The 22,871-nt window shown below is 42.2% G+C and overlaps 2 protein-coding genes across 4 annotated transcripts; one reads left to right on the forward strand and one right to left on the reverse strand.

Annotated features, from left to right (window-relative positions):
- Nucleotides 1-157: 157 nt before the first annotated feature.
- Nucleotides 158-7,249, forward strand: LOC118510090 (plexin domain-containing protein 1). Of its 3 annotated transcripts, XR_004905964.1 has the most exons (11): nt 158-608; nt 748-1,139; nt 1,225-1,464; nt 1,951-2,143; nt 2,210-2,431; nt 2,955-3,109; nt 3,181-3,253; nt 3,328-3,734; nt 3,858-3,875; nt 5,535-5,748; nt 5,850-7,249. XR_004905964.1 is itself a non-coding variant. In XM_036051504.1 (10 exons), the coding sequence occupies exons 1-10, from the start codon at nt 512-514 to the stop codon at nt 5,601-5,603; spliced, it is 1,866 nt and encodes a 621-aa protein (XP_035907397.1). In that variant the 5' UTR covers nt 158-511; the 3' UTR covers nt 5,604-7,161. The 3 variants fall into 3 exon arrangements, 2 of the variants coding, with proteins under 2 accessions (XP_035907397.1, XP_035907399.1); XM_036051504.1 differs by having other exon boundaries at nt 5,535-7,161; XM_036051506.1 differs by lacking the exon at nt 3,858-3,875 and having other exon boundaries at nt 5,535-7,249.
- A 4,179-nt stretch (nt 7,250-11,428) lies between these two features.
- Nucleotides 11,429-22,554, reverse strand: LOC118510091. The gene is made up of 5 exons (XM_036051507.1): nt 20,829-22,554; nt 20,454-20,565; nt 16,637-19,418; nt 14,768-15,119; nt 11,429-14,559 (listed from the first exon to the last, which is right to left on the reverse strand). The coding sequence occupies exons 1-5, from the start codon at nt 20,908-20,910 to the stop codon at nt 14,210-14,212; spliced, it is 3,678 nt and encodes a 1,225-aa protein (XP_035907400.1). The 5' UTR covers nt 20,911-22,554; the 3' UTR covers nt 11,429-14,209.
- Between the last annotated feature and the right edge of the window lie 317 nt (nt 22,555-22,871).

The following is a 22,871-nucleotide window of genomic DNA, read 5'->3' on the forward strand; positions in this document are numbered from 1 at the left end:
AACGCTAATCGTGCTACTTCTGTGATGAAATTACGTTACCAACGCTTGTTTGAAAACAATTGAAATTTGAATTTCATGTTCGAAAAACATGTTCGAGCTGATGCTCGACTTCCCAACATCCGGGCACGGTTAATCGGAGGCAATCCAGCAACACGGATAAACGTGATTTGATTGTAGAAAAGGTGATGTAAATAGGATGTAAAAAAGAATCCAGAAGAAATGGTGAAGAGTGTACATAATTAATTGAAAGATAGACTGAACACGCGTCAACTTAAAGAAACAACGAATGGTTTGTTTGCTACTGCGAGAGTGTGTGGCTGAGTAAAGGCCGACCTAAGCGTGTTAGAGTGGTAACCATTTGTGGCCTACGGAGGCAGCTAGCAAAATCAGATCGCAAATCGATTTTTTTTGTTGCTCCTCCTGTTTTAATCTCGCGCAATCTTGCAACATAGCCGACGATCTTGCTCGCGTGAAACGCAGCGAACGGTGGCGATAAAAGTGGTGAACAGAAATGGCGACTGCTACGAGGCGAATGATATGTTTTATTAGCAACTCTCTCTTCTGGTTAATACTGTTGTCGCATTACCAGCAGTATGTTTGTGTAAAAGGTAAATGTCGTCTGACGTTGATGTGGTAAAAAATTATGAAATTTCGGGAAGCTGCAAGTACATACTGCCGGAATGCATGCAGCGCAGATTTCGATACTACATCATGTATTTTTTTTTCTACCGCTTCCGATCGTTCTAGTGCCTCGAAAATACCTGCAAACCGATTTAACGGAACTGGGTAGCAGCTTCTCGGTGCCAGTGTCTGTTGCAGCTCCGGGTAAAAAAAGTGACACCACCACCGAGCCCGAGATGGGAGGAGCGGCATCGAATCGATCAGTGGTGCCGTTGGACGAGAACAAGAAAAGTTTTGCCAAGCTAAAACTTTACCAGGAACAATTAAATGCCAAAAAAATGCAACAATTGCCCGGCCCTTTGAACATAAACGAGGAAACCACACATTTGCTCGGAGTGAATGGCACGGGCCAGCGGAAAGAGTACGCGCTCGACGGTGACAGTGTGAACAAAACTGCTCTCAACACGGCGACAAAATTGCTGGGTACGGCCGCTGGTCTTAATGCATCTTTAGTGCAAGTGAGTGCTACATCGCTTGAGTGTTTGTAAAGCACGAGGTTTTAACTGAATCCAACCATAATGCTCGACCGTTAACCGTTTGCAGGAATCTCCCGGACGTGATCCAATCAGTGATACAATCAACATCGATACGATCGAGCGCACTGAGGCTGAATTGAACAGCACGCTGCAAGAGCATAACATAACAAAAACGTTTGAAGATAATCATCTCTACTACAAGAGCACCTGGTCCACCGATAAGGCGATGAGTGAAGAATTTTGGAAAAAGATAACCACGAACTTGACCGTCAATATGCTGCTTTCGAATTCGCATCGCCGAGCAACAGTATGTATCATTTCTCCCAACCCGACCGTATTTCATTGCAGCTCTATCTTTTGTTGACCCTGCATTGGAAGCTTTGCCGGTAACATTCCTTTTTGCACTGAAAAACGAACGCACTTTTTGCTACCACACAACAAATTGCACTGATTTACTTACAGCTGCCGTTTCTGCTTTCGAATTGTAAAAGCATCACCGGTTCAGATCGGCCTAGCTATATTTGGCTATAATTATCCAACAGCGTATTATACAGCTTTGCATCAACTACATAAAGAATAGGCACATTACTCATAAAACATTACGAAGCAAAGATGATTGTTATGCTTACATAAAGTTCAGTTCAAATGGAATAATCTCAATTTCGAGTTGAAGGGCAAACTAGCCCTTCAGAAATAGAATTGAATAGATTTTTTTATTTCCATACGCAACTCATGTCAAAGAAAACAACGGCTCTTCTACATCCCTATTTCTATCTTTCCCTTTTTCTTCTAGACCATGCTTTTGTCGTTCGAGTTTCCCTTCTATGGTTTTCCCATTCGAAACATTACAATTGCGAGCGGAGGGTTCCTATATACAGGCGATTATGTGCATTCGTGGCTAGCGTCAACACAGTACATAGCTCCTTTAATGGCAAATTTCGATACGGCATTGTCCAACAGCTCGCTCGTGAAGTATCGTGATGATGGTAATGCGAAGTCATAAAACCAAAGGCTGTTGCTACGAAACTCACTCAAGTTGCATTCTATTTTAGGTGAAACGTTCATTGTTGTTTGGGAGAATGTTATTCTGCAGGATCGGCCAAATAACGGCACATTTACGTTCAGTGTAACGCTGAACAAGTCGGGTGATATTGTGTTTGCGTACAAGAAGATTCCCATCAGCATCCAGCAGATATTTGAAACCCCGCTTACCAAAAATCACCCGGTCAAGATAGGACTTTCCGATGCGTACATCATTGATAAAACAATTATGCGTAAGTAAAGCTCGTTTAACTGTAGCGTTTGGGGTGTGTATGATGCTTGCCGATTGGATTAGATTATGCCAGTATCTGTAGTAAGTTCCTTGGGATTAGGATGAGCCAACCGGAAGGTGTAGTACGCAATCACTCCCGTGTCCATTCCCGTTGTTGTCAATTAAAACACAAATATTTAGATTCGCCCCGTAAAGTCCAATCAGTCCAAGTCTTTCCATGATCGGTGATTTGCTAACAAAAGACCGAGGGAGACGGTGGCAGAGGCGACAGCGGCGCCGGTCTTCACACGGCCACGACCGAGGGGGGTTCAAATCCCATCCAGACCAGACCGCGCCTCCCCGTAGGCAGAGCTGAATACTTTACTTATGGGTAAAAACAAGTCACTGAAAACCAGATATGGCAGGCCGAGATCTTTCCAGGTTGTAGTGCGTGTCAAGGAGGAAGAAGACGCTAACAGAAGAGGCTTAAGCTTTGATTCATATTTAGTCGATGTGTTTGACATTAAATGACGCTCTGATTACAGGTACGAAACAGAAAACCATCTACGAATATCATCGAGTGAACTTTGGCCAAACTGAAGTACAAAACGATACCATCATCACGTTAACAGCTCTGCCCACCTGCTTTTCGTTCAAAGATTGTGCATCGTGCATTTCTCACGAGGGAGCTGATTTCGAGGTAAATGAGAGTGTATTTCTGTTACATGAAACTATTACAATGCTGCAAACATTGTGTCGCTCTTATTCTAGTGCTTATGGTGTCCGACGATCAATCGGTGTTCCACCGGTACCGATCGCAAACGACAAGACTGGGTACATAAAGGTAAATAAATGCAAAGGCACGCGGTACATGGAGCCACCTGTGTGTGATGATCGAAAATTTTACCCCTCCCGCAGGATGTGAAACGACCATGATTTCCGAGGTACAATCCTGCCCGGCACTTGGTCAGAAAGGCAACAACTATGGAGAATCGGTGGAAGCAACTACCAAACCAAACGCAAACAGGTACAACATTACCAACAATGGTCGGGATAATCAACAGCCAACTCAAGATCGGAAGCTGGACCAAAGCACCGCTCCGAACGGTGTTGTGTTGAATGGCAGTGATGTTTACCGAGGTTCCAAGAGCGATGATTTCGTCAACAAAGCACATGTCTATCACACGTCGGACATGCCCAGTGGGTCGAGTAGTAAGCTGCTAGTGTCTATGCTGATTATCCTTGGCATCCTTCTCATGTCCGGCTGTTGGGTGTTGTACGCATATCGGAACCCGCACACAAAGAGTGGTCAGCTGTTAATTAGGGTAAGTACGATGAATGCAGAATGTTGTTCCTCTTTTTTCAAATTTACTAACCCACCGTCAAAGAACAGATGAGCTGTTAACATTGTTTACATTGCTTCTCTTTTAAACGCTTGCCTTCTCAAGATTCTCAAGTCGAAAAAGGTTTGTAGTCTTATTTAATTTTACTGATGTTCTCTCCACGCTGCTAAGAGCGACCAAGAAAAAAAAACAAACAAACAAACAAGAAACCAAACATACTCCCAGCATTCGAACATGTTGCCATCGGTTTTAAGGACCAAATAGTTAGGAATTGGTCTTGCAATTTATATGCAATCCTTTTACTTACTTACTTATCAGGCGCTACAACCGCTTTGCGGTCTTGGCCTGCTGCAACAATCCTCGATACATCACTCCATCTCAATTTAGGCCTACCACGCCTCCTCTGTCCGTGTGGACAGCCTAAAAGGACTTTACGGGCTGGGTCGTCCGGTGTCATTCTCATGACGTGACCAGCCTACCGGAGCCTGGCGAGTCTAATTCGCTGCACGATGGTGTTATAACTCGTCATTATAGCGGCTCCTCCATTGTCATACGCATACGGGGCCAAAAATCCTTCTGAACATTTTCCTCTCGAAAGCGGCTAAGAGGGCTTCGTCAGTTTTGGACAGAGTCCATGTCTCAGAGGTGTATGTGAGTACTAGGATTATAAATGTTCTATACAGTCCCAGCTTCGTCCGTCGCGACAGGTATTTAGAGTGGAAAAGTTTCCTCAGGCTGTAGTATGACCGGTTGGCAGCCAGCACCCGTGCGCGTAACTCAACATCAATGTTGTTGTCGGTGCTGACTTTTGACCCCAGATAGGTGAAGTTTTGGACGACTTCGAAGGTGCGGTCACCTATCTGTACATCACCCCTGCGTAAATCAGTGTTTGTTAGCAGGGCCGCTGGTGGAATGCAATCCACAGTTGGTGATAATCATCCACAGTTATTCTCATCGAAATCTCGGCACCTACCTACAAGGCAGGGGGCTCGGCATTGCTTTACGAATAAGTAGTTGCATACCAACAATCAAGGACGAATTGTTGCGAATGGTTAATAACCGGGTTTTCTTAACCGTGCAAAATATGGCAAAATAAGAAAGAGTTTCTACATTTCACTAGTTCCACACAGTGAGTAGTGCTTTTGCAGAACACTATTTCACCTGTACTATTTTGTAATACTGTATGTACGCACCGGGGCCCCTGATTGCACGATGTCCCATTTGATATGAGAGCAACTCCATGTTCGGTACTCTCAAATTTATCCTGACTTTATTCTGAAGAAAATTGTGTTGATGTATTTTGTTTTATTCATTTATTTTTATTTTTACATATTTAAAGCCGCACAGTTGCATTTACCACCAAAATGAGCTGTTTTTGTTGTTGCCTCAAAAATGTGCCAATATTTTATCTTTTGCATCTTTTATCTTTGCAAAATTTTATTATGTTTTTTTTTTTTAATTTTAGCTTTTGTTGTTGTTGAATAAGCTACAAAAGTTACTGCATGAGTCTCTAGTCCAAAGTCTTTAGTCACTTTGGAAAATTAAAGAAAAATTAAGCCAAATTTCGTTTGCTATTTATTGCTACTGGAAGTAAATTTATGTTTCGAAGATTTTTTCAAATGTCTTTTTCTCTAATTATTTGATGATTCTTCCTGAACGTGTAGGTTAAAATGATTTATTTATATTTCTAGCAAGCCGGCTTGATGCCGTATTGATAGGTTAAATTAATATAAACAGCGAAATATTAATGTAATAAAGTAATGTCGTACGATTTCATTGCAGTATCGTCCCAACAAGTGGCTATGGCGACGTGGCGAGGCACGGTACACCGCAGCTTCCATCCACATGTGAGAACGCGACTTACACTGAGCCCGATGTCCATGAAATATTCCGTCCACTTTAATCTCGTCACGCTTTATTTTTATGCTCGATCCCCAACTTGCACGACCTTCATACTTCACAAAAAATGCGTGTCCGAGTGCGAATCTTCAGCATGGTAATTTGTTGTTAGCTTCTTTGTTTTTGTTTTACTGTATTATAGCTGAATCTTTTTGAATCAAAATGTGCAAAATTAAACCAGGCAATATTACATTTCAGCTGAATACTTTGACCATGCCGGCCATACTATAGTGTGGTGTATGGGGGGGGGAAGCATGTTTGACAATTGGCGGCACGCGTGGCAGTTGACTGTTTGATTTTCATAAAGCAATGTAACAGAGCTTCTGTTTTTTTTTTTTTGGAGACTATAAACTCAGAGTTTCTTGGTAGTCGTTCAGTAGCTGGATAGAGACATGATACCGGTCCAGTCGTGTCAAGCGGGCTTCCGCCAAATTACCGGCCCCGTCGTACTCTGTGCTATCAACCCTACCGGTAACAAATTTATGTGATAAATGCCGGCAGCAAAGAGTTTTTAGATCCATTGCACACCTAAGATTAACCGTTTCACGCTCCTTTATTAGGAAGCTTATTAAATTCCGCTAATTTGTCTAAATCAAATCAGAGTCAAATAACGAGCGCAACTGATTACATGCCTATTTTACTCCCGGAAATATTTCAACAACAACACGCGACATTAAATAAAAGGTGCACAGCAAAACGACGTTACGTTGTTGCATTTGATAGGCCTTTCCCTTTGCTTTTTAAAAGAGCACGTTAACATTAGCAACTTTTCTCAGAAAGCATCAGCGAAAAGCTCGCACCTACGAATCCTTCATTAAGAAACAAAACAAAACAACAACAAAACAGAAAAACAAAAAGGGAAAAAACATAACATGGGTACTGTGAATCTTTAGTTCTTGCGACATTTATCTAAGCTATTGTGCATAAAATATCGTTAAATTGTTATAAAATAGTGATAAACGTGAGTCGTTGAAGTTTGACGAATCTTAGTGTTGCAAAATTTTACTTCTTTTTTTTACTTTATCTAAACACACAATGTGCACGCGTCACGCAAACCGTCCTATTCCCACGTGGTAGAAAGGTGCAATAACATATACTATTAACCACTACGGAATTATCGAAGCACAAGGTGAAAGTTCAAGGCACGGGAGGTTTCCGTTCGTCAATTCCCATTCCCAACATTAACAACAGAAACAGAAAATAATCTTAATTTATATAAAATCTCTTCTTCATCTGCTTCGCCTGGTCGCAACTGGAAATGCAAATGGGAAGCAAATCAAAAGACATAACTCACACTATCGGTGAAGACATAGGCAAAAGACACACACGCTTAGATAGTTTGCTGAACAAATGTAGATCAAATTCGAAAACTTAAGTGCCTTACGGAGCTAGTAAGTGGAATACTCATGCGAATAACACTCGAACTCATAAGCAAACATTCGAACGCAAAAGACATTGTGACCATGAGCTGCAACAAAATCGCCGTAAATATATTATTTCATTGAAGAAAGATATGTGTTAGACTATAGCTACGAATACGAATGGCAATCATTATAATGTCATCATAAAATAAATATATTCATAGTAGACGAAATGGAGGAAAGTGTTTTAGGCGCTGTCCTGCGTTTGAATTTGTTTTCTATCCTTTACAGGTACATTATTTGTAGTCCAACTACTATCCAACGGAAGGCTATGCGTGGGCTCAAGAACAACACAGGAACCAACAGAAAATTTATCACATTATTACTGAGCTATGGGATAGTAGATATCGATGATGGTTGAAATCGTGGCATTATTTATCCTTTATATACATCCGGGGTGGTCCGGTAGCCGAGGCGATAACGGCGCCTGTCTTCACACGCCAGGACCGGGGTTCAAATCCTATCCAGACCGCCTTCCCGTACGCAGGCCTGACTACTTTGCTTAGGGGGTAAAATCAAGCCACCGGAAGCCAGGCTGATGGCAGGCCGAAACATCTCGAGGTTGTAGTGCTAAGGCAGAAGAAGCTGTCAGTGTATGTCATTTATCAAAACTCGCAACTTAACGCATATGCAAAATTGTTCACGTTTTACGGCAACCTTCATCGGCTGACGAAGCGTGCTATTGTTTTCAGTTCCTTTTGTAAATAAAACTTGATCGTGATAAAAAATAACTTAAAGTTGCTCAAATAACTCAGAAGTTAATATCCAAAGGAATCATTCCTTTATTTTAACAAAAAGAAACGGGCCTCTGTTTTAGTTTTTTGGCTTCTTGACGTTGCACAGCCTTGCGTTTCCGTTCTTCCTGCTGCCGAAGTTTTCCTCCCCTTTCAGATTTATTTCTTGCAATCTTTCTCCGGCAGTCACAATCGGGGTAGAAACGTGATTTGTAGATTCGGTTTTTCTGTAGATGGCAAGTCAAATGCTTTTGAAAATTGCACATTTACCTTATTACTATCGTTCGTATTCGTATTCCCCTTCCAGCCGCTCGATGCTGTAATCTTCATTTGAAAGGTTTGATGCGCCTGAGATTCGATGAGTAACCGAATGTACTGCTCACTTGGATCGATGATGATGTTTTCTGTTATTAAATGTTGACTGTTTTGTTGGATGTATATGCGTCAGTAGGACAATCGGCATTAACAGGTTCGATGATAAGGTTTCCACTTACGAAGCATTGGGAGTTTTGATTGCTGCATACTGGTTCACGCGGACGATTTTCTTCGATTGAACAGGCAATGAAATTATCTGGTGAACGATTGTGTGATTCGGATGATTTTATTTCAAAATAAGTTAACAATTTCCGTATTTCGAATGTTTGAATTACTATGTTCGATCACTGAGTCACATCGAATCACTAAGTGTTACCAGCTCTAGATGAATTATGCTAGTTACTGATGATGTTTAAAGAAGTCTGGAGTGCACTCACGTCTACAACCGTTGTTTCACGTTGAAATATTGTGATGGTCTATCATTGTTAATCCCATTAGACCATTAGAGGTAGACATATCACAAGACAAAAAAAAAACCGGTGTAGAAATTTTCTGTAAGTTCCATGAACTACTAAGCTAATGGCGTTCATGGCGCACATGAAAGACGCGAAAGTACGACCGCTGTCCACAACATGATGTGAAGGTAGTCATCGGAGATTTTAATGCTCAGGTCGTACGGGAGGAGTTATACAAGCTTACCAAAAGAAGGTTCGCCTTATAAACTTTGCCTCCTCCAAGCACATGGCCATTCGCAGCACCTTCTTCCAGCATACACCACGGTTCAGCTACATTTCGAGATCACCACAACAGGACACATTCCCAGATTGACCACGTTCTCATCGATGGAAGGCTTCTTCTTCTTCTTCTTTGGCACCCATTCGCCTCGGCCTGCCATTTCTGGCTTTCTGTGACTGAATTTTACCCGTAGAAAAGTAGTCAGCCCTACGTACGGGAAGGCGGTCTGGATGGGATTTGAACCCCGGCCCTGCCGTGTGAAGACGATCGCCGCTGTCGCCTCGGCCACCGGACCGCCCGATGGAAGGCACTTGTTGAATATTATTGACGTACGGACCTACAGAAGATCAAACGTCGACTCAAACCTACTCTTTGTAGCCTTTGTAGCTTTGTAGAATCAGCCTAGTACGGATTGCATGAGGCAAGCTGATGTGGCGAGGGACTTCGCGATTGCACTTGGGGAAGCGTTGGCGGAGGACACCGCTACCGAGGCGACCTTAATGATCTTAATGACCACTGGTCCACCAAGGAATGGTTTGACGATGAGTGTAAGCGAGCACTATCCGAGAAGAATGCAGCGCGTTCCAGAATGCTCCAGCGCGAGACTCGGCAGAACATGGAAAAATACATACGACCGAAAATGCAACAACAGGACGAGCAGCGCAGCTTCGAGGAGTCGGTTGAGCAGCTTTCTCAGTCGGAGGAAACTCGCAAATTTTACAGGATGCTGAATGCGGCACGAAGCGGTATTACTCCCATGATCGCCATGTGCCGCAACGATGTGATCGATATCCTGTCAGGCAGGCGAAAGGAGATCGACAGGTGAAGGTGCTACTTCAACGGTCACCTAAACGGAGCAGATGCAGGAGACAATGGACCAGGCGCAGAAAGCAGAACAATTACGATGTGCCCCCGCCACTCTCGGATGAAGTCATCAGTGCCATCAGACAGCTAAAATCTCACAAGTCGGCTGGGAGTGATAGGCTGGTGGCAGAACTGTTCAAGGCAAGCCCGAAGAGGCTTGCCGAGATCATGTATCGGCTGATTGTCAGGATATGAGACCAGGAAGGACTACTGGACGAGCGGAAGCCGGATATCATTCACCCAGTGCAAAAAGGGCGACAGACTGGACTGGGCTAACACCCTAGCCAACACAGTCCTGAATGCTTCCTACATGATGCTGTCCCGCATACTCTTCTGCAGACTTGCGCCCCTTGCTATCAGACTGGATTTGCTTGAGGCAAATACACGACTAACCAAATCTTCACTCAACGACAGATCCTCCAAAAATGCCAGGAGTACCAGATCCCCACGCACCACCTGTTCATCGACTTCAAAGGCAGCCTACTATACCATAGATCGGACCGAACTATCGATCACTATGTAGCTGTATCGATTCCAAGGGAAGCAGGTACGTATGACATCGACATCATCGGACGGACACCTGCAGCGGTGTACGCTTCACCCGACTGAAATGCGATGCCGATAGGATTGGATTGAGGATCAATGTACCGAAGACAAAGTACCTACTTACCGGATGCTCTGACCGTGATAGAGCAAGACTCGGAAGCAGAATATTGGTAGTAGAGAAACTTTTCCATCTTGGCACGAACGTCACTTCGGACAACAACGTAAGCAGCGAGAGTTCAGAGGAATCGTGCCTACTGCAGGATCCAAAAACTCCTCAGATCCAGAACAGTCCTACAACGCATGAAATGCGCCATATATCGCATACTGATACGGCCGGAAGTCCTCTACGGGCACGATTCCTAGACTATGCTGGCGGAGAACACCAATGCACTCGCCATTTTTGAACGGTGAGTGCTACGGACTATCTTTGGCGGTGTGTGCGAGTGGAGGGAGTGTGGAGAAGGAGAATGAGTTAGCGAGCTAGCTGAGCTGTTTGGCGATGCAGACATCCGAACGATTGCCACGGCCGAAAGGATAAGCCCCTCATGCAACTTCCAGCAAGTAGCTCGTCAGCGACCCATTCGACACGAGACGTAGAGACGCACAGCGAGCACGTTGGCTGGATCAAGTGGAGTCAGACCTGAGGGAGATCGAATGCAGTCAGGGTGTGGAGAAATGCAGCCAGCTTTGCAACTCCTAGCAAAAATCATCATAAGGCCTGGCCGGAACATTCCGTATTCCGACCGTGTTCCATACGTATTCTGATATGGACTAATAATGATCGCGTCATTTATGAACGCAGACATTCAACGATATTTTGCAGTACTGTCAGTCCAAAACCAGCGTATTGCAATGTTTTAAAAATTGTCCACTTCTACTTGACAACTGTAGATTTCATCTTGAGCAGGAATCGAGAAAGTGCAACAACGTCTAGTACAATCTGTAAATTGTACTCATGACTCGAATACTACAATGGTGCAGATTATAGTTTATATCGGAAACTACGTCTCATTTAATTGCAGAGCCCATCTATGATGAGTACTGACGATACTAATGCTGTGCAGCAGCGGATGTCCAATAATGTTACTATTTACAAATGGCTTTTGGCTCAGTACAAACGTAGCGTGCACATGCAGAATAAAACTATTTGACTCGCAGTGTGTTAATTTAAAAGACAGCTTTATTCGTTTGCTACAGAACTTGGAAACAAATATGCATGTGTCATTTATTATTCTATCCATTCATTAAGGTCATGGTCCACCAATGTACTATAGGTAAGTTAAAGTTTCACAGTAACACAATTTAGTGCTCAGATTTGGGAAAATGTTGCTGGCTATTTATCATATTTTCTATTCCATCAAATATCACATACGCTCTCATTCGATTAGAAAAATAAAATAAAATGAAATAAAACGGAGGTTGAAACGCAAAGAAAGCATAAATTATAGGTACATTCGGTTTTTGCGTGGTAAGCAAGCAACACAATAGATGGCAATAGGCCACAACAAATAAATCAACAGTTGCCACATTGGACTGGACGATCGTATGTAACGAACGGCGTGGCATAATCCTCAAAAGTTAGTAGATTGCATTGATTTTACTAGAGATCACCCGATCATCCCGAAACGGAAAGTGAGTAGTGTTGTGGCTCTTCAGATTTGTTTTTGAATTGTGTGCGACTGATTGTCGTTATGCGATATGAGGCTTGTAATTTGGCAAACCGTCAAGCTTTTTAAACCAAAAAAAAAACAACACGTCAAGTAACAGAAACCAACAGCTTAAAAACAGTGTGTATATTAGAATGTGTGTATCTATTTAAAGAAACTATCCCAAAATAACTTAACAAGTTGATCCATTGTGCAACTGTTTCTCCTACAACAATCTGAATTGCGTTCATCATATTTCGATTTGTGGGGTTTTTAAATTTATTAATGACATTGATAAATTACTTTGTGTTTGTATTTTTTTGCTACTACTTTTTGGTGGCATTCTTTACTTCATCGGCTGAAACGAACTTTACCTGGTTAAAGTCTGAATAAAGACTCCGCTCGCGACTCACGGGCACTCACTTTTCTCTAATGAGATAGCTAAAATGTAGTTGTAGGTTAGACCAAAATGTGATTTGTTTATAAATATAATTAATAATTATAATAAATAATCAATAAATAAATACTAATAGTAAAAAGCAGCAAAAAGATACCAAGAGTAACTAAGTTTCCAAAAAGTGAGTGCCCGTGAGCGAGGGATTCTTATTTCACACTTGAGCCCATTAACTTTATGTAAGTCTATAGACTAGATACACTATTGTTGGTTAGTATAGTATTAATTTCTGGCTTGGTTTTCTTTGTTTTTCGGTTTTTGCAAACTTGCCTCTACTTTGCACTGAATTAAGGAATTACGGGGGGCTTTCAGTTGATATTGTAAAAGCATCCATTCTTTTTGTAGGCTCCTTAGATGAAACGCTAAACTAGCCCAATATCATCGGCTACTATATAACCATGTCAATCAGCTTTGTTTACCATTTCATCTCAGGAGCCTACAAAAAGAATGGACGCTTTTACAATATCAACTAAACACTTCTGTATTTGTCTTGTTAGTAAAGTTATCGAGTTGCGTGTACTGCTTTCAGAACATTTCAAACGTTTGCAATCGCGTACTTCTCTCTCCGTTTGCGGTTTTGCGCCCATGTTTCGTTTTGTTTTCAATAAACTGTGTTGCCGTGAGAGTAATTCGTTAGAGTATTTTTTGTATTGAACTTTACGTACATATGATGTTTGCGAAGAAATCCAATCATAAAATTGCCGTCTTTACTATACACGTGGTTAGTGTTTGAATAAATTAAGTTAAATGCGTTCTGCACTTTCCCTATCTTTGCCTCACGCACAGTGTTTTGGGGTAATGCATGCTGTTTGATTGAAACGCTGCTAAACGTTTATTTTCTACTTTCAAACGTGGAGTGTTCCTATTACGGTGAGTTTCATAATGCTAGGCAAACATACACACACACACAGACACACGATACACACGATTTAAAGTTTGGTCTAGAGACTAACGTTGACTGTGTTTGCCGGCCGAATTAACAATTGGAGGGGCGGTAGTGGGGCATTGGGTGGTTGGTTGTAAAATTTGTGGCAAAATGTTTAATCTTTAAGCATTTATTTTCAGCAGGGACGGTTAGGTTTCACTGCTTGCTACCCTAGGCATATATCTGCCCAAGGCATCCCTCGCAGTGAAAACTTAATTCACAGACGTTAAACCTGCTTTTGCTTTTAATCATCACTCAGTCAATCGTCGCATAGTTCTTAGTGAACTGCTCCTGCATCATGTTCTCCCCTTGTCGTATTTACTATCGTATCGTAGTTTAATCCTTATGTTGTTGTCATTACCCCCTAATAGCATTATCAATGCGTAATAATATCACAAATCATAAGAATAACGGAAAGTTCGAACACTTCAATATGTGGAATGAATTATGTTCGTTGACACGTGTATCCAGAAAGAAAAACTCGAAACGGCAATTGTTCCAATGTTTGCCAGACTGGAGGGTTTACGATTTGACTAGAAGTAATTCACAATTGTAGTTGGCCTCCCACTGTAATATGCCAAGGACGAAAGTTGTTGATTTTTGAAAACTAATATCGGACCGATTACACCTTCACTCATGTATTATCTGGACTAGAGTCAGCAAAGTTTCTTCGTACCAGACCGAATGAACTCAAAACTCAACATCAAACCTCTATCTATAAATATCACTGTTTAGTCGAAAAATGGAAAGATTTACACTAAAATGATGTACGTGCTCTGCTCATTAAAGGTGGAGTATGTTTTCGTGTCCATATCTTTAAAGTATACCGCTTTTTGGTTTGTTTTTGGTGCTCGTAAGCAACGACAGCTTTAACGATAAACGAATCACTTAGTACGTAACGCACATCAACATCCTCCCTTAAATGTGAATATTTTGAACGCCCGTCTCCGAACTGCCATGGGATTGTTTTTTCAAGACTTCGTGCTCAGTTTTTGCTTGTCGAAGCCAGTTTTTAAGATCTCGAGTCTTCTCGAGCAAAGAGATCGTGTAATGATGTTGGTTTTGCACATAATTAGGAGATGGTTGCTGCCCTGCTGCATAAATGGCGACTGGCGTCTGGCTAAAGGATGAAGTTGCAGTTGTCTGCGGTAGAACAATGTCGCAGCACTGTTTACCACCGGACATTGCATTGTACTGTAGCGTTGCGGTGTTATTAAGAAAGTCCATCTCTCCAAACCGCATCACGGGTGGGCCGCCACTGCCTGGATCTGGAATTGCAGCGTTGCAAAAAGACGCACCATTACAATATCCATCTGTCCAATTCGTAGGAAAGTTAAAAGATAATGAGGAAGGGTATCGTGTTTTAACTCATACGACCCAACGAGTACTTGTGGAAAGTTTGGCCAGAGTGTACGACTGGAACACTGAACACAGCTATATCAGAATGCAAGATTTAAATCAAATGGTTACACTTACTCAGCAAACTCCAAATTTCCTGTATCTCGCTGTGCAAATGCTTCAAGCACACAATTGTATCGGTGGATTCGGCATTTCTTCCGGATGCTGCTCTCGTCTGCAGGCGACCGTATTGTTCGGTAGTAGGTATATCAGTGCTACTGAAACCCGAACTCGAATACGATGACAAATCGCTCAGAGTTTCTTTCTGCTTCTGCAGTGGCATATCTCGGGTACCTGGCCGCATGGGGTGCTCTTTTTCTGAAAGTTTTTGTAATGAATTTTCAAGGTGCCGTAACCGTATTACTTTCTCTCCGAGCAATGCTCGTGTACGATGCAGCGACACTTCCATCTCGGTTAACTCTTTTTCTTCCTGCAAATACAAAAAATGGGAACACGTCGTTAATGGTTGCTACTCCGCGATGAGGCTTGTTTAGAGACCAACAATAAACGCAATTGGAACATGTCTGAATTGCTTGCACATATTCTGTTTTAAGCTATACAACCATATTCAAAACAATATGTGTGTAGTTGGAAAACAATACAATGTTCAGTACATATTTTAATCATGTATAGGTGCTCTAGCTTGTATTTATGAATCAAAAAGTGTTTATTAATGCTAAAGAAAATGTATTGTCGAATGATACGATAAAAGGAACAGCTGTTAGATGAATGAATGACAAGACTAAAATAAGTCAAACTCCTTATAGAAATAAAAATATTAATAGCAAATAAAAAAGTACAGCTTGATATAGATGATCCTTTATAGATTAGTGTTCTTGAAATAGCTGCTGCTGATAGTTTAGCACTGTATAAACGTACGTATTTGATGACGCACACAGAAACCAGAAAGAACAACGTTCACCTGCTGGCTTCATTATACGACTTTCATCCCTGCTGATTTAAGTGTCTATATGTCTCGACACCATCTACAGACTATCTAGCGCAAACTCTTACGATTTTCACTTCGTTTCACTCCATTTAACTTTTACATGCACTTGTACGTGGAGGACCTTCTACGCCAAAGGAGACGGATGAGGTCTCAGAGACTGAAAGCTTCAATGAATAAACGATTAACAAACAGGGCCTACATCGTCGTCAGCATTCAGCGTCTTTGAGGCTGGGAGTTCGACAGCAGAACTTACCGCCCGTGCGTTCGTGTATCGAAATCCTTCCCATATAAGCTTCTCCTTCCTTGGCAATACAACCTCGAAAGGTCTCGACCTGCCGTTTCTGGCTTTCTGTGACTCCCATATAAACTTACATATATTTTTTTGTATTTATGCTTCTGAAAGCTTAACGACGACCTCGCAAGGTGTTGCCCAAACAACTCTGGTTTCCGTGACTTTCATCCAGGACACACTTATCCATGTCCATCCATGCCATGTCTGGTCGAGGGTTTTAATTGTACATTAGTCGTTTAATTGTTCTTAACAGTGCATTTTAATAGGTACATCAAAACACGTACAACGCACACGTTCTACGTTCATGTTCGCTTTCCTTAGGCGGAAGCGACTACTGGTTACATGTGGTAAAAAAATTGGTACTCCGCGCTTAACCATAGCCGTGCCTGGTCGGCACTGATGTACATATTTTTTGTTTCTTCATCAAGAACGGCCTGGCCGTATTGCTAAAACCTAAATTACAAAAATTAATACAATTCACGATGGTTTGGAGGCATATCCTTCTCCAAACCATGAAAGGGCACCTTATCCCAGATGAGCTCAGGCGATGTACATAATTTTATTGCTTATATTTTAAGCTACAGAAACCGAACGTGTCTTACCATACGTTTTTTTTGTATTAAAAAAAAAGCAAAACGAAAAAAGAACAGATACTACACTATATACCTACGAAAGAGGGTAGGAAGTGTTTTCTCTAGGTACTTACATGAAATATTTGATCCACCGTTTGCTTGTTCTTAGTTGCATGCTTGACCGCAACGTTACGTTGTTTGGATTTGAATATATTTTTCTGTGCACGCAACGATTCTTTCGCTCGCGTCACAGAGTCTCGTTCGAGCAGAATGCGATGCTTGAAGAACTCTAACTCGCTTCGGTCGGTAGTGGTCGCTGTTTCAGCTTCACCTGTTTCGCCGTGCACACAAGCGTTAGCAGCGTTTGGCTTCAAGTTGTCGACGTTCGTTATATTATTAATAAATGGATATCGCAAATGGTACGGTGCATCGAGATTACAGTCCGGTATTTGGTCCTCCAACTCTTCCAGCTTCTTAAGTTGTATGCGTAGAGCTTCCACGGGCGTGTAAGCCTTGGTGCCTGGCTCCCGCTCGTGCTTAGTCGAGTTCAATTTCGAGGTGGAAGATGATTTGGTTTTTGTGAAGATCTTTCGCTTTGGACGTGCGGCTGCCGAGACAGCACCCGTAAAGGAACTACTGCAGGAATTCTCCACTCCTCCATTGTCGCAACTCATTTTATGGAACTCGGAGTCGGAGCTAAAGTTATCCTCATGCTGAATGCTGCCGAATATGTTCTTCACTTGGAAGTAGTGCTTCGAGTAGCGGGTCTCACTTTGGCTCGAATCGTCAACCTGATGTTTCAGAGTATTGTTATTATTGTTATTGGTATTGTTCAGCAAGAAGGCCGATTTGCGGGCTTCTACCGGACCAGCAGCGCCGTTGGAGTGTAGCACGTTGTGTTTTAGTTCGACTCCATGACCATCGGCTGTGGCGAGCATTCGTTTGGAGGGCACGGCTTGGGATGGGTGGCTGAGCATCATTTTCTCCGACATCGTCATATGTTTGGCTGTCGTTGATGATCCGGACATGCCTTTTCCAATCTCGTAGGAGTATGATGGCAATGGTTTGGAGTTGGTGCGATCGTCCGTTTCGTAACTGTTGCTGAGCAAACTGTGCTGCTGCTGTTGTTGCTGCTGTTCACGCCTTTTCTTGCGGCGTTCTAGGGAAATGCGAACATCCGTCTTCAGGCGAGTATACTTTTCCTTCAAACATTTGTACTTGTCCTCCAACAAACGCTTTTCGCAGCGCACCTTCTCGTACAGCCGGTCCTCGCCGGTCTCTCGCATACGCTGCCGTTCCATCTCCAGCTCGTGCGTTAATTTGATTTTGATCTCCGACAGGTTGGTACTGTGCTCTTTTTTGAGCAGCTCCTCTTCCATCTTCAAATCACGCTCCAGTTCTTCGACGATTTCATCGTGATTTTTTTGCAAATTGGCCATCGTTACCTTGTGCGTGTTTGTCACTTCCTTCACGCGCCGATCGAACTCTTCCTGTAATGTCTCCTGGTACATGGCATATTCTTTGTTATTTTCCTCTTCATAGTCGGCCTTCAGTTCGTTTAGCTTTGCCTGATAAAATTCTTTGATTTCATCAATATTTTGCTGATGTTGCTCCTTAAGGCGCAGCCTTTCTTTCGAGAGCAGTTCTTCGTATCGATTGCGCTCGTTGGTTAGCTCGGTTTGAAGTTTGCTCTCTTCCTGTTGGGCGAGAGACCGCAACTCCTCTTCCAGTTTCGCTTTGTAGCGTTCCCGTTCCTGGTCGATTGAATGTCGGAGAAATCGTAGCGAATCCAGCTCTGGATCGTCCGGTACAGCATTGTTCATTGCTCTTGGTATTGATGCTACTGCTGCGTTAGAAATGGGTTTGCCTTCATTTGCGATCGTTAAACCAACTCCTGTTAATACCTCCGAACCTGGTTCCGATGATTCCGAAGAACTTTGCTTCAGTCCATCCCCACTGACGTCCTCGTCTTTATCGTGGTCTTCCAAGCGCTCGTCCCCACCATAAGTTCCATAAACGTTGCCGACTGCTTCGTCATCGTCATCGTCATCATCATCATATTTCTGACCGAGCGTCGTATCAGCATCTATCATCCCTGCTTTCATTTCGTTTGCTGACCTTACAGTATTGATATCAATATCAAAGCGTACACTTTTCCGCTCATCATTTCCAGAATCATCATTGGGAGTGCTTTTCGAGCGCACGTAACTCAAGCTTGTGTCGCGCAGAATGCCTTTCATCTCTGATTCGGGCTTGCGCCCTAAATCCATGCTTCCGAACTCAAGCTTTTTGTTTGACTTTAAAAACTGCGACCCCGTTCCGGTGATGGTGAATCCCCCGTACAGCGATGAGCTCATTTTACCTTCGTTTGCCATTTTTATGGTTTCCTTAACCTCACTGTTCTCCTCATGAGCACTGTTACTGTCCATGTTAAATGAAAGCTTCTTCGTCAAAGCGATCTCTGAATCACAGTTACCTTTGTGTTTCATGGCACCGACAGCAGCATCTTGGCTGTTGTTCTCCTTGTTGGAATCACTTTCATCAATGGCACTCGACGCGGTGAAATTAGTGGCACTAGCAGCAGCAGCAGCCAACTGTTCCGTCTTCTTTATATCCTGGTTGGTTTTGTTGCCCTTGTGCTGTTGTTGGTTTGCCGGAGTAAGGCTCCCACCACAATCCGGGTCCTTCACATTATGTTGATCATTGGCGTTAAAAGCGACACTGGATTTATTGTTGTTGGATTTTAAACTGCGAAACCCAGAATCACCGAACGACGTAGAATCGGATCGGTCAACAGCTAGGGCCTTCCTAGCATCAACCACTTTCGCACGATACAACACATCAATCGGATGCTCCCATTGTGATTTCTTTGTAATCCGATCATAGTAGTAGTATGCTTTGACTTGCTTGCTGTAACTATAACAACAAATAAAGATGGGAAGAAATAAATAGAGAGAGAGAGAGATAAAGTGAGAGAGAATAATCCAATAATTTTTAAAAACCTGTGTAACTAAGTTCTTTTTTATTCGCGGAAGCAGGACACTCGGTGTCTTGGTTGGTCGTTGTCCAGCGAGAAACCGCAGTTTACGATGGGGATATACCTTTAGTCCATTCAGTGTTATTCTTGTTGGCTAATATCCAATAAATATTTTTAAAAAGGTATCTTACCGAAAGATGTGTAACTTTCCCATGGAATTCAATCATACCATAAATTTATGAGTCAGCAATCATTTTGCGATTTACCTCTATCTTGTAGCTGGTTTTGAATAGGTTTTCCTGAATGATTAGCTTTCTGTGGCTTTAAATTACCCCCCATTGCTGTATATATGCCCCGGTGTATGGGCGCGGCTACGTCCTGTCGATATTCTAATCCCAACAGAGTAGCGGCACGCCCGGTTCACGACCGGACGCCGGTAGCAAATCCCACTCGGACGGGCCACCAGTACGCAGCAGACAAAAAGTCCAGCTGTGAGTAATTTAAGTCAAGGAAACCAGTAATGGTATGCCCAAACCTCCATCGGCTGTACTGCTAAGACAAAGAATCAGAAACACTGGCACTTCAAATCTAAATCTTTACATTATACAACATAATAGAAAAAATCCGTCCTCAATTCATACGATTATTATGAATTTCTATATCACAAACATTCGCTCAAACGATTTTCAACGTTCAAATCTCCTAGTGAAACTAGCTAATAACGCAATAAAAAAAACTCAATCCATACGTATGTTCTCTCATCAGCTGGAAAACCAGCTGTCGGTTTCTTTGGCATTTCATTCCTTATGTACTCTCTTTTCCGAAAATGAAGTCACTACATCGTACTACTACATATGCATCTGTAATACATAGCTCGCATTGCAAAATGATGTTATTTGATGGCTAGTCAACGTTAAGACCATAAGTCCAATAATATTTAGAAAACTTCATGCACATTCATTCATTCTACGTACCATGGTTTCCAGTTTTCCGGCAAGGGGTGTAGCAATCCTTGCCGTGCAAGATAAATTATGTGGGCTTCCTTTTCGGGATCTATGCCGATTTTCACTGCGTATTCTATAATTTCTGTTGCACGATTTTGTATCGGATTGCAGATTGGCATCAAAATTGGAGACGGACATGAAAATAAGAAAAGAAAAACAATGTGAAGCAACCTCTTAATGTAGCAATGCAAAGTCAAAGCATTGATGTGATTGAGCAATGCAAAGATGTGATTTTGATTTGCCGTAGATTAGAAAAAAATAAGAAAATACTGCATATCTCTGAATTAGCGACGATAAAAACTTTCATTTCGCATCCGCACAGAGCAATTTGCGTATTTCTCCTACCTTCTTTTGTCGGCTCATACGTCGAATAGAATATTTCTTCCTCTGGTTGCGTGAACCCAGTATTATATGATGGAGTAGCCATGATTATCCAACAATGGTTTATCGGTCACTGATTTCTGAACATCAGACTGTACTATCAGCCTTTTATTACACAGTTTTAAAGAGTGCAAACAAGTAATCAAGCGTTTCTTAAACTAACCACACATACTATACGCGTTGCGAAACCTCTCTAGCGGATTGCAAAATACGTTTGTTCCTCACTGCAAAATGTTGGTTTTTACTTCATCACTGAAGAGTGGTAGAAAAACGTTCTCATCTTCAGAGGCATTACGGATCCTGCCTAAGAAGAATAATAACAACACGTCTTTCCTCGTCCTGGTAAGGAATTAGAACATGTACTAAAACGCATGCGCCTGAATGTGTACTTCGTTTCAAAACACACCAGCCTTCCAAGTCGAGTAAAGCGTTTTACATTACGAATTTTACTATTATTGAAAATTGGTTCCTTTCGCGACGTTTATCAACAGCCAACAAGCTTACAGAAATTTACAAAAAATATTCTCACAGCCCTGTTCCAATATCAGCTTCCTTAAACTAGCAACAAATATTAACAAGTATTTGTAGCTATAGTTACCGTTTGTCAAATGTTCCTCAAGATTATTTGTATGTTGTTGTATTGTTCACACCAAGGAGTGCGAGTGTTGTTACTGTACTGGCAGGGCATTTGACCGTGTTTTCATTCACGCTATGTGTTGCTACAAAATGTTTGAAATTTGTATTTACCATGGCAACCGACGAAGACATGATAGCTGGTGCTTAACACGAGTTACATGAAGGTTGCCTACAGGTCCGGCTTTTTATAATTTTGGGCCTCTTTTAGATGAAGGCTCGCTATTTCTACAATTCAATTTTTTTTTGCTAACTAATATGAAATACATGTTGCTTCATATTTTTCGTTTTCATTGATTCGACAACCTCATGAGACGTTGGCCTGCTATTATTGGCTTCCTTGATTTAGTTTACCCGTAACGGGTTGTTTATCACTTACCTGTTTGGTTACTTAGTTACTTACTACCTAGATAATTACTTATAGGACGCTAGAAGCACTTCCCGGTCTTGGTGTGGCTTGGGAATCCTCGATATCGCTGACGGCCTAGCGCCGTCGTCTGTCAATCCATTATCCCAGCCGTTCTTTAGCACGTATCAACCTCATCACTTCAGTTGGTCCCACCATACCATCCTCTATCTATGTGTACGGCCTAAAAGGACTTTAAGGGATTTGCAATAAAAGGTCCAATTCCTCTTTTAAATTTAAGCAACTAGAAATTCACGAGTTTGGTTGTCCGATGCTTTTCTCATGACATGGTTATTTCACGGGAGATCCGGGCGAGTCTGTTTCGCTGCGCCATAGTAGGGTCACAGGTTGTAAATTTCATCCTTGTAGCGGCTCCTCTATTGTCCGATCACACTTATGGGACCTAACGTGCGTCTGAGCATGTTTCTTTCGACTTCGTCAGTTTTGGACAGAAAATTCATTGAAATGATCCTTCGATTTTGTTACCCATACTTGCCTTATCCGTATCTAGTCTCAGCTTCTTCTCAATTTCTAAGTGAATTTACACCATTCGCTCAAACGATGGCGTTGGGAGTTATCATGCTATATAATTTCATTCCTAGGGGATGGTATGGCGGCGCCGGTCTTTACACGGCAGGGCTGGGGTTCAACTCCCATCCAGATCGGACGGCCCAGCCCAAACATCCAGCTACGGATACAATTAAGTCTTAGAAGCGAGAAATGGCAGGCCGAGACCTTTAAATGTTGTAGAGCCAAAGAAGAAGAAGTTTTTTTGAGCCAAAGAAGGGATATTTCATACTTGATAAAAACCTACTATGATGAACATATTCAACATCGTATTACCCGAATAAGGATTACTTTGAGTGCTGGTGAAAGACTGTCAAGTCCTGTCGCTTTTGAATCTAGTTTTGTCTTGCCGTTTTCACACGAGATGGTAGAGAACCCGGACATTCTACCCTTATGGAAAC

Source organism: Anopheles stephensi, chromosome 3 (assembly GCF_013141755.1).
Source record: "Anopheles stephensi strain Indian chromosome 3, UCI_ANSTEP_V1.0, whole genome shotgun sequence".
NCBI classification, from domain to species: Eukaryota; Metazoa; Arthropoda; class Insecta; order Diptera; family Culicidae; genus Anopheles; species Anopheles stephensi.

Bases quoted from the DNA above. Each gene is read 5' to 3' on its own strand.
- LOC118510090 (XM_036051504.1), top strand. From the start codon at position 512: ATGGCGACTGCTACGAGGCGAATGATATGTTTTATTAGCAACTCTCTC. The intron at 1,140-1,224 runs GTGAGTGCTACA...AACCGTTTGCAG, and splicing joins TTAATGCATCTTTAGTGCAA to GAATCTCCCGGACGTGATCC. The intron at 2,432-2,954 runs GTAAGTAAAGCT...CTCTGATTACAG, and splicing joins CATTGATAAAACAATTATGC to GTACGAAACAGAAAACCATC.
- LOC118510091 (XM_036051507.1), bottom strand. From the start codon at position 20,910: ATGGCTACTCCATCATATAATACTGGGTTCACGCAACCAGAGGAAGAA. The intron at 20,566-20,828 runs GTAGGAGAAATA...ATCGTGCAACAG, and splicing joins GTATGAGCCGACAAAAGAAG to AAATTATAGAATACGCAGTG. The intron at 15,120-16,636 runs GTAAGTACCTAG...TTGTATTTGCAG, and splicing joins CGGTGGATCAAATATTTCAT to GAAGAAAAAGAGTTAACCGA.